This window comes from Chlamydotis macqueenii, chromosome 1 (assembly GCF_036417535.1).
Source record: "Chlamydotis macqueenii isolate bChlMac1 chromosome 1, bChlMac1.mat, whole genome shotgun sequence".
Lineage (NCBI taxonomy): Eukaryota > Metazoa > Chordata > Aves > Otidiformes > Otididae > Chlamydotis > Chlamydotis macqueenii.
Genome location: NC_141556.1, coordinates 160,585,272 through 160,597,457, shown reverse-complemented (window position 1 = coordinate 160,597,457; position 12,186 = coordinate 160,585,272). Strand labels below are relative to the sequence as shown.

The 12,186-nt window shown below is 38.1% G+C and overlaps 1 protein-coding gene across 1 annotated transcript in view; it reads right to left on the bottom strand.

The window, feature by feature from the left end:
* The window catches only part of ABCC4 (ATP binding cassette subfamily C member 4 (PEL blood group)), a 157,041-nt gene that overhangs the window by 129,514 nt on the left and 15,341 nt on the right, over positions 1 to 12,186 (bottom strand). The window contains exons 3-7 of the mRNA XM_086771389.1: positions 11,714 to 11,834; positions 10,835 to 11,059; positions 5,243 to 5,332; positions 4,625 to 4,788; positions 496 to 621 (exon numbers count right to left, since the gene is read on the bottom strand). Coding sequence (XP_086627515.1) covers positions 496 to 621; positions 4,625 to 4,788; positions 5,243 to 5,332; positions 10,835 to 11,059; positions 11,714 to 11,834 — 726 coding nt within the window. The remainder of the gene's footprint in view (positions 1 to 495; positions 622 to 4,624; positions 4,789 to 5,242; positions 5,333 to 10,834; positions 11,060 to 11,713; positions 11,835 to 12,186) is intronic.

The window sequence follows — 12,186 nt, the reverse complement described above, 5'->3', positions numbered from 1 at the left end:
CTAGCTGAACAACTAGACAATTTCTGAGCTGCTGTCTTTCTCCTCTCCACCCTTCCCAGATGGCTTGATCAACACTTCAAAAGGCAGAAAGGGAGCACTACCTGAGGATGCCATCATTTAGGATAGAAAGTCAGATTTCATATATTTCTCACAAGGAAAATGTCTGCTTATTCGTTCCTTGATACTAGTTTACAGAACTGTGAGGATGAAATTGTTCAATTTCAACTACAACAGTTTATTAGTTGCTGGTTTTAAACACAACCACAAAAGGAAGCATAAAAAGCAGAATTTATAAATATCAAAGGGTTTTTTTTCTTTTTCTGTCCCCTTAGGATATACTTTCATTCTTTCACTCTTGCTGTAGAACGTTTAAAAAAAAGCCAAAGAAGTTCAAGTAAATTGCACTTTAAAGCACAAAATAATGCACTTATTGAGATGTAAAAAAAATGGAAACAGATATAGATGATATACCAAACTGTATCTTTCCAGGATTACCTTCTTAAACTATTCACAAGTTCCGCAAATGATTTTTCCCACGCATACATCTTTATTATCTTCATACCACTTATGACTTCATTCATAGTCCTTATCCTGACATCTGTTAAGGCAGCCGTTTTGCTTCTGTAAATAAAACAAAGTAAAAAGTCTCAAAAAAGATTCTCAAAAACAGAGACTACGATTGTATGACATACTCATATTAATGAAGTTTTTGCTTTTACTTGTAAAAAGGATTCATACAACTGTAACTGCATTAAAGAGTCTTCCTAAAATAGTACCTTAAAAGCTGACATACAGCAGATAGACTTGGTATGTCCCTATTCCCAATATTCCCTATTCTCAGGGAATTGTCAGTTGATTTAATGTCCAGAATTATATGTCAGTTTCCACCAACACTTGGTATTCCTTAAACAACATATTTGTGCACAAAAAACCCCACAAATTAAAAAAAAATCACAAATATTAAATTTATAACTAAACAAAATTCAGAAAATTACTTTAAAAAATGGCTTTGAAATGCCAAAATAAGAACCCTTCCCATAAGGTTCTTTTCATGCTGTTAAAGAAACTGGTCTCCGTTTGTGTCTTTTAAAAATTAATTCTAGTTGAAGCAAAGATTACTTAGGTAACAGTACATGAGCTATAATTTAGGAGAGCTAATCATTATATGGTTTTGTTTAATAAATAAATATTATTTAAGCACTAACTGTAATTAGGAGTAAATATATCTATTTTAGTCTCACACTATGTTTGCACTGATGAACAAACTGTGAAAATATATATATAATTAAATAATAAAGTCAGTTTTAATTAGGAAAAAAGCATTGAAAGTTAAAAGCCATGTAATGAATGCATAAACCATGCTAATAAAGCCTATTACAATTCCGAATTCATTAATGTAGATAAACATACTTCGCACATCATGAGCTATGGTAGGCCTTGAAATAGCCAAGTTTAAAGCACTTCAGTAGAAAGAATTTCAGGTGTCTGCTCATCATTTTAAAAAAAGAAAAAACTTCTCAGTACCAGCACTCCGTAAATGTTGGGATGGCTGAAGTAGGGTATTAAGAAATATTCATATAAGAAAACTGACAAAAGACATGTAGGAACTTGGCCCTAATGAAGGCTTCTTATTAAGACTGAAGTTGGCCTAAACCAACCATACTGACATGGAACAAGATGACCTTTACTAAGTCCTCTTTTCCTTTTTTCAAAAAGAAACAGTGAAAGAAAAACAATTCCTCAAAGAATGTGAGAGCTCATCTTTTCTTCCCCATACACACACCACCACTGCTAAAGGCAAAATGTAGCCTGTGTTGTTTGCGTCTCTGCAGCAATAAACAATTCTCACCTGCAATCTTTTGAAAGAGTCCCCTCTCAGGCCTAACTTCCAGGCCTGGTCTCCAGACAACAGAAGGTTGAAGACGATTCAAAATAATCAAGTTAACAGAAGTTTCTTCATTAAATGGTGTGAATCAAAAAGGCTATAGTTCTCATAAACCAATTTTTCAGTTCTCCCGCTGAAATGTTATCACAGTAACCACCCGCTTTCAAATTGCTTTAAAATGCTCAAGAGGTTGGGGGGGGGCGGAGGGGGAAGCAGTGTTTTTCTTTGGTTCTCTTAAGTTACGCTCCTCTAACATTGCAAAAAGCGTATTTTCTACATGCGGATCAGAAACCACAGTCTCAGAGATATTATATAAGGGTTTAAAGAACACAGACTTCCAGGGCACCGATGGCAACTTACACCACAGGAAGACGCATCCCCAGTTCAAAAAATACTAAGTTCAGAGTACCTTCAAATCAAGACGACTGAAAAACGCATGCTCACATAGCATGCTTAACAGCGCAATAGGAAAGGACCTCAAAATTCTTCAAATATCCGAGAAGGTCCCTCTATAGCACTAATAACCATTCTAAATTAAGGTGCAGAATTCCTTTTTGCTCTCATGAGGCATATTCAGTGGGTTTTAATAATGTCCGACACAACAGTTCTACACAGTTTTTCTCTTAGAAAAAAAATTAAAAGGTTTTAAATGAGACTATTTCAGTTGCATGGCTAAGCAGTGAAAGGGTTGAGCTCTTGTGAAGAAATATATATAAAATGGTCTTCAGTCCAATAATTGAACTATTTCTCAAATAAGGTACTATGCCATGTGGATTTTGTAAAACTTCTGGTACTCGCGCAGGTAAAAGCAATACTGCATAATACAGTGCATACCACTCTGTAGGATACTGAGGCTGTTTCTGCAAACTCCTACAGCACCGAAGCCAATGCCTGCACTATGAACTGGTGCACATATATGTGTTTACAACACTGGGTCACAAGTACAATGCTGAATAACAGCACAAATTAGCTGCCACACCAAGCGTGCCTGGATTTTAGCAAAAGCTTTAATCCTTAAATTACTTCTTCATAGGCTGATTTCCTTAAATTCATGCAGATTCCCAGGAACTGTCATGTGAACACACTTATCTTTGTGGAGCTGGAGTCCACTTTAGTTTTTCTGTTAACTCCTTCTGTTCACTGCACATTTCTATTCAGAAATACGAAGATCTGTGCACATGTAGACAAGCAAAAGTTTTTCTGGTTAACGAATTCTTTCCCTTGCACTGAATCCAAACAAGTGGCTGTTAATGAATGGGGAAAAAAACCCAAACAATGTTACATTGCCACTGATTAACTTTTAAAACACATACCTTCAAGAACAGATTTTTGTCACTTTGTTGTCTGACCCTGGACAAGTCCCTTAATCTCTTTGTGCCTCAGTTTCCCATCTGTAAAATGGGGATAATAATGCTTACCACCATGGATAAGGCACTAGTTAAGTGCTAAGTATAAAACTCAAAACTTTAAAAAACTTAAAACTCAAAAAACCCAGCAGTGAAATAGCTTGATAATTATGCACGCATATTACACATGCTGTGAAAATGCACATGTAAGAATACATTGGAAGTGTTCAACAAACAAGTTTTACCATTAAAAAAACCTAAGAATTCTACAGAGAACACAGAATGGTTCATTATTTGAGAAACAGCACGTGAACATAACTGAAGGCTGTCACAGTGGCTACAAACAGAAGGCAGCCTACGAGTTGGTCTCATTTTTTAATTCTCAGCTCTCTCTTCATACCTAGCCATGCAATGGCAACACCAGTCTCAATACCTCTGGAAAACGTGTCTTAAAATATAACTTGAAAACAGTAGTAACTCACTAAAAAAAGTTTTAATTGTCCAAAAAACTAGAAGGAATCCATTCACCTTGAATACAAACACGACAAAGATGCATAACACTACCAAGCATATGTCTACACAATAAAGGAACACAAAAATATTCCCATTTAGATGCAAAAGCCATTTATAAACTCACGATGTAAGTAGAGCATGATTAATTACACAAGAAAAAGAAAGTTAGGAAGTTAGAGCATTGCAGACAATTCAATCTTCTCACTTGAAGCAAGTCTTTTTCTTAGGATGAAGTCACAGAATAACAAATTATATTTGTCTGCTAAAGGAAAATTACTGCAAACTCATTTTATATCTCTACAGCCTAGAACCTTACAGTTAGAAATCTCACAGCTGGCATCAAAACTACCACCATAATTTTTTTTCATTTTCTCTCAGTTCCTTTTCCTTTTTCTTCTCTGCATCTTTGTCTTTGAGGAGAGAGAGCAAGATCTTTAAATTTGAAAACTTCAGAGCTTTCCACTGCAACTTATGTATCACCCCAGTAAGTCAAACTTGCGGCAGGACTGACAGTATAGCCTTTGTAGTAACCACTCCCCAAGCATCAATGCAGGAAGGTAAAGCTCAAGGAGTTAAACAATTCTATGCTAAGATCTACAGCAAGGTAGCTACAGGAATTGCTCAACTCTTAATATACTGGACAGCTAATGAGTAGCAGACATTTTCAGCATGTCTGGAAGACAGACTACCTCAAGTCCCTAAACAGGAATTCAGAAATCTCACATTAGTGACTATGAAAAACATCAGCAAAGATGAAAGACAATGCAAAGAACCTCACCAGACAGAAGTTGATCTCAGAGCAGTACTCCACCCCCATCCAGTACGCACACTTGAAAACCCAGGACAGAAAATACCTACAACCCAACACGTGTCACCTTACCTTAGGGAAGAAAAAAGTCTCCCAATGCAGGTCTGGACAGGAAGAAGAATAATTAGAACTGCCATTCCTGCAAGACATGATGGGCCTATCTCCATCCAGAGAAGTACTGTTACTGCTACAGCTTGAATTGGTCCAGCCCACAAGAAGTGTAAGAAAATTGTTACCTAGGCAAATAGTTCAGAAACAAAAATTAGCGTTTGGTCTTAGCTAAACAATTAAACCCTAATGACACAAAGCTGAGGAAGCACCTTTGCCTGCAGCAGGTATTGAGGCATCCAGTGAGAATTCTGCACCAGATTCAGAGATTTAAATGTACACGAAGGTGCCTAACCTCCAGAAAGGAAGCAAATTACCACATTGATTTTGTTTTATTATCTTCACACACCAATGTTTCTCTGAGCTTAGGAAAACAGCATGAAAATAATTTAAGGGAGGAAAAAAGTATGTTTTCCACCCATATTTTAAGAGAATATTTGTCTTCCTATGATGTTCAAGAAACAACTAGAAAAAAATGTTCGTAAGAAACACTGAAGCATCAGTTGTAGAAAAAAAAAAAACTTCTTAACTCAAACCCCACAATTTCTTCAGCCCCTTGGAAAGTTCTTGAATACTTCTTACCTGATCAAACTTGTTCACATCGTTTGACAGAAGATTTACTATTTGACCAGTGGTAGTTTTTGCCATAGCTATGTTACTGAGACGAAGTGCCTAAAAAAAGTCAGAACAGTCTCAAATTGTCGCAGCTTACAGAGCACAGTACACCTATACACAGAAGACTCAAACCACAAATAAAATACTGCAGCAAAAACTGGAGGCACATGTCAGCTTTTGCCTGAGAATATCTGGGCACAATTCAAGAACCTTAGGTAACATACAGGTTAGGTTAAATATTTTGAAGAACGTCCTGAAGAAGAAAGTATTAAAAAAATGTCTAGGGAAGGACGGCAAGAACAAAAGTGCCATAACTATCTTCGTGTCTGAAATTATTAAAAATGGGAAAATATCAACATAGCAAGTTATTAAAACTAAAGAGCCTGCAACTTTTCATTTGCATTGCCCTCTCCCACATTCTGATCATGTGTTCAAAATGGGAACAGAAAACTCCACCTGAAGACTAAATGAAAATCAGGACAATGTCTGGTCAATTGAAAGAAATCTGTTTTGAATGACATTCCTGACAGAAGACAAAAAACACAAGTCATTCATTTTACACTATGAATTCTTGCTAATACTGCAAAGTGTGCTTTCTGTCTTTGCAAATCAGAGTTAATATCTCTTTATAAATTAATAAGTATTTCCCTTGTTAGTAACTCCTGTAAAATCGTAAGATTTCTGAATTATATTAAATGAAGTTTAGCATATCCTGTGAAAAGCAACAGGAGTTAATACCAAATACTTTTATAGGTTAATAAATAATTTAATCCATAGAAAATAGTATGTGATTATAAAATACCCCCCACAAAAAATCACAACTGAAATAGCACAAAGATGCAGATAACAGATCTTGCTTCCATCTACATCTGCTAGAAAGAAAATACAGCTTTGCAGCACAAGTAAAAAAATATATAAAAGACGTTAAACGTTTTCCTATAAAAGGAATAGTTCACTCCTCAAAAACAGTTCACGTTTTTAGGTGGTGCACATCTACTTCTCCCTCTCCAAATAGTTATATATTAAGATTCCTTTTTGATCAATAATCTAACTTGAAAAGCACTGATTGTTTCAAAAACATTGTTCCAGTATTTCAAATCAGATGCAAGAACATCAGACATCAAAGTAGAATCATCGAATCATAGAATAGTTAGGGTTGGAAGGGACCTTCAAAGGTCATCTAGTCCAACCCTCCTGCAAGGAGCAGGGACATCCCTGACTAGATCAGGTTGCTCAGAGCCTCATCCAGCCTGGCCTGGAACATTTCCAGGGATGGGGCATCCACCACCTCTCTGGGCAACCTGTTCCAGTGTTCTACAAACCCCACGGTAAAAATTTTTTTCCTAATGTCCAGTCTGAATCTACCCCCCTCTATTTTAAAACCATTACCCCTCGTCCTATCACAACAGGCCCTGCTGAAGAGTTTCTCCCCATCTCTCCTGTAGGCCCCCTTTAGGTACTGGAAGACCGCTATCAGGTCTCCCTGGAGCCTCCTCTTCTCCAGGCTGAACAGCCCCAACTCTCTCAGCCTGAACTCACAGGAGAGGTGCTCCAGCCCTCTGATCATCTTCGTGGCCCTCCTCTGGACCTTCTTCAACTGGTCCATGTCCTTCTTATGTTGGGGGCTCCAGAACTGGACACAGTGGACAAAGTATCATTCAAAGCATCATCTCAAACAAAGTGCCTTACATTTCTTGCACCTCACCATTGGGTTACAAAAGCATTAACCACAGAGAGAATCTCAACCCTAACTTCATTGAAACCAGCAGGCAGAAACATTTAAAACTCCACTAAGAAATTCCTCTGATATGCCTATAATAAATCCAGGATACCGAGTACATGAGAGACGATATTTAATTATTTGAGAAAATCATTGCTTCATTCCCTGTCTTAAGCTGTTTGTCTCTCACACAGGTGAAATCCTCCACAAAGCTGCCTGCAGGTAACACAGCCACAGCACATCCATGTTTCTATCATGGTACTCCACAGCACATATCGAGGCTGATAAGCTCCTAGAAAAGCTGTCTGATATCCATAGACCATAATAATAGGAGTTCAAGTGATGTGTGTTTGAAGAAATTGCCCACGAGGGTGTGGTTACAGCACCTACTGCTACTTACTCCTTTATGATGCAGACACATCTGCTATTTGAGGTCTACCTGAACCACCCAGGAGAACACTGCATTCGTATCCTGTTAGCGGCCCACTGCCTGGGTCAGTCTCGGAGCCACCACCTGACTCACCTTTCTGACCTTTTCCTAGCTATTTCAGACACAGGCAGCAAAAACAGTTTCAAAATGTACTAACCCAGTTCATTTTGACCAAGAGGGTCTTAAGAGGAACCATGCAAGCATCTGAGCCAAGAAGGAGGGTGCTCGTCTGTGACTGGTCTGTTTTCTCAGGGAAGAGACAGCCATTCCCATCGTCAGTGGCAATGCAATTTTAGTTTTTTCTTCCCTTCCTGCTTCAAAACTATTTTTGAAGTAGCACTGTTCTTTGGGATTTTTTTTTTGTTTGGTTTGGTTTATTTTGTTTTGTTGTTGTTTTGGTTTTTTTTTTGAAGTGAAATGAGCCTCACATTTTCCTGGCTGAATGGACCTGTCTAGACTGCAACCTATACAGAAGGAAATGGAAGCACTGGACACAAAGCAACAGTTTTACTTATATAACCAATTTCTACCAAAAAGTCCCATTTTGATACTTTTTCTTTCTACTAGATCTGAAAAGCAGCACCATATGAGTTGCTATGAAGAAATTTAACTCTATCCCAGCCAAAGTCAGTACACTGTGACTTTAAATACTACTTCGACCAAAACATTTATAAATTCACTCCAAAGGTAAGAAATACTACTGAAGATCATCTAGAGCCACATACCTTTTTCAAAAGCAACTGTAGTTTGAATTTACATTTTATTTTACATTTGCCAATTATCTGTTTTCAGCAAAACGAGCTGCTTATTTTCTATCTATAAATTTTCCATGCAGATGTATTTCCCAGCAAGCACTCTTTCTCAAGAAAAAGAGGTTTTAATTATGTGAACTAATAAGAGCTGTTTATACACTTGATGTCTGAGGTTAAACTTTTCCCCCAGATGTAACTGCACAGGCCCAATTTCAATTCTTTAACCCTTAACTTGCCTTCTGTACTCCTACCTTAGTGTTTTAATCTCTCCCTGCCCCAAACAGTCAATTCAAAAGCACATTAAAAAGGGAGAACTGACCATAGAAAGGAATAGTGTAACTGTTCAAATAATTCCTGACACCTTTTTGGCTGCTTTCTGTCTCAACCAACTACTCCACAGCTTAAACTGCTTTAGTGTTTATTCTGAACCTCTAAGAACTTCTAAAAGTTAAGTCTTAAAAAAATAAATAATCAGCCTCCCATAAGTAGCCTTTGGTTTTAAAACATGAGATTGTGGGTCATGAGACAGATTCCATCTTCATTTTTGTTACAAGCTTCCTGCGTGCATCACTAACACTTCTTACTGATCACAAAACACCTTAAAGTTTGAATAGAGGCTTTTTGCAAATGAGACTGTAACTTTCCAGGAAACAAAAAGGGTCTAAAACTTAAGAATGATGAGCATTCGAAGCTATTAAGGATGCTCTCTCATTCAACCCGCTCATCCTTGCAAGTTTTTATTTACTACAGTAATTAACGAACACTGCAAAAGTGCTGGTAAATTAGGATCCAGATTCTTTCAAAAGCATATATGAGGATAAAGTATGACCTATTTATAAGACTCAGATAATGAAGACAAATGATTAGAAAGGTTTATCAATGTTCTGCTGTGACCTCAGCCTTCACCCTTAGGAGCAAACATTTATGAGATGAGGGGAGATTAATTTTCCATTTAATCACATCTCTAGAAATAAGGGTGCACATTATGAACATTTCTTTTCCAAGCTTCTAAGCTAGTATCAACACAGTGACAAACAACATCGCTATATACATATTTCATGAATTTCAAACTGTGTTATGATAATTAGTTCAGTAAATTAATACCTTAGAGAGATGTTTATGTACAAGAAAGCAGTGTGCCATGTTAGAGCTGAGCTCCCAGAGGATAATTTCCAAGGTATCAGAAGAGGGAGGAGAATAAATATGTGCACGAAAAGCAATCAACACCTACAATGGGGCCATTTTTATTCTACTCACTTTACTGCTTTGCCCAAAACCTTCACATGACCTATACCAGTAATAGAAGTGTTTGCCTCAAGTGGATGGTTCTGATGTGTAATCATTAAAATAACATAGATTTCTTTATGTTCCAGAGAAACTCCACAGTCCTGATCCTTCAATTAAACTTCTTTGCCGAGGTAAGAAGTAGCAGGTCACTAATCTGGCAGCACTAAAGCTAGAAAAACAGGGCATTTTCCCTTCCAGCATCCTCAGCAGGGACTTCCTGCTTGGAGGTGGAAATGGACTCAGTGGTTTGGGCATTGCCAACAGCTTCAGAAGAGGGAAGCAGACAATTACAACTGGGTTGCTTGGTCCCCAGAGCACATCAAGGCCAGCATTTCATCCTGGATGTCACTCAACTCCTTCCTGTAGGTACTATCTATAACCTCGTGTTCCACTTCACATCTGACCACAGCCTCAGCTCTGTCTGTAGTAGAGGTCAGCTTTTTCTTGATCAGGACACACAGACAGCAAAGAAACCACAGCTTACTGAATATACATCCCTTCTCACACTTCATTGGCTTTAGTGAAGGATGCTCCCACAGTAAAATCAGTAACTGATGCTAAAAAACGGCTCTACCCTACCAATTCAGCTTGATTCTGAACTGTCTCTCCTCTGCCCAGTCCTCTCTTTCTTCCCCCTTGGACAAGTAGGAAGGATACTAAAGGGACCTGCCTGTGAAGACACTGAGCACACCCTCCAGCCCGGAGGGCGAAGCAGCAGTACCGCAGTAGTGCTGCCTCTGCCTGAACCAACCTGATGGATGCCCCAAAGAGGGGGGAAGCCTCTCTGACCCCCAAAGGAGGCAACTCACTAGCTCTACAGCACTGCAGGAAGAAAATATAAATAAATCCCACCATTAACCACAACAGGGGTGGAGAGTTGGGGAAAACTGGACAGTGAAGCAATTCCCAGGCAACTGAGAAGCAAATGGTGATAGCCAACATAATGTCCTCTTTGGGGATGAAACTGCAGGGCTGAGTAACTGCCCGCATCCCCTGGGAGCTCTGCCCCTCTCCTGCTGTATGCTGACCATCTCTTACCGCTCAAGCACATAACCCTTCCATAAGCAACTGGGGGGTTCCTCTCTGACAGCACGAGCAGGTGAAAATCAGCAGCTCCTCCTATGTTTTAGGGCTATTTAATTCACCACCTTCACTAAGAGGACTGAAGCTGTCATTCAGACACAGTATTACCAAAGAGAAAGCAAAAGCACACATACATTTAAGGTCTGATACATATTAGCATGCATTACATTTCTACAAATAAGTAACTTCAAGGGAACTACAAGCATGACCATTACAATTGTATTTTTAAACTCCTCTAATGAAACAGCTGTCAAATGCCAAATATACCTGTAAACAAGTTTGCTTACCTTCCGATAAATCATATGACACATAGCTACCCGCAGCTTCATGCCAGCCCGCTGTACATGATAGAAGTATAAGTGGTGCATTATAGCTAGAATTAGCGTGCACACAGACAGAGCAGCTGCGTAGCAATATGCAAAATTCAAAGCTACCTCATCTGAGGAATCATAGTTTTCAAAATAATTAATAATTTTTCCCAAAAATATTGGCTGAATTATTTTGAGGGTTTCCTGAAAGAAAAAGAAGAGGAAAAAGTATTAACAATTTCATATCATACCATGCTGCCCAAGCTTGTAACCAGGAAAACAAGGGCCAAGTACTGCCAAAAGTCACATCTTGTAATATATTATCTTTATTGTGCTCTAAATGTCAAGTTAATTTTAATCAACATAAAAACCAAAAGAAATATGTTCCACATTAAAACTTAGCTGAATCTTTACAAAGAACTCTCTCAATTACCAATAAAAACTTTGTTATAAAAATTGCATGAATATGTATTACACTTCCATTTTTAAAGATAACAGTGTGTCCTTTACAGCTATTTAAACATAGCAAAAAAAAACCCCTTTTTCTATGGGGCACCCAACTCAGATACATAAAATACACCTAAGCCTTACAAAGCAAGTCAGTGGCTCATAATGTCTCAAAAATACTGCACTGAAATCAGCTCTCTGTTCCACATTCATAATCCTGCAGTTACAACTCAATTTTTCAGTCTCTGTGGGGCTGTAGCTGTTTTACTTTTCTAAGAGAGGACACGAGCATCAGAGATTCCCTGAACAACCCAGCATGAAGTCACCAGCATGCATCACGCAACGTAAGAGGCCAAGTTTCACATTGCTGTCAGCGAAGAAGTGTGTCATATGACATTTTATATCACTTACCTCAATCATGGTGAAAATTCCAAAAACTAAATAGGATTTCCAGTAACAAAGAATAATGGCTTTTGTTAAATGTGGCAGTTTTCCTCTCTTTTTTGCCTTTTGCACCTCTTTATCCCAGTACCTGACAAAACAAAAGACAAACATGCTGGAGGACAGAAGTAAAAATCACAAAGTAATTACCTGGCATAAAATACTTTCAGACTTACAGTCAGATTGCCATGATCACTTTTATACAATAAAAAATGATACAAAAGAAGTTAACAGATAGTCATGTTTTCTCATTCACGTCAACACGCAGTACTTAGTATTACAGCCCTATTTGCTCTTGTATAATCACAAACAATTCAACATTGTTGACTATCACCTTTGATATATTTGCAGTGGAGGAACCCTTTCTTTCTTTCTTCTCCTCTCAGTTCAGACAGGCTCTTACCACCTACCTGAGGTAAGAGCCTATTACCATATGATCTCCT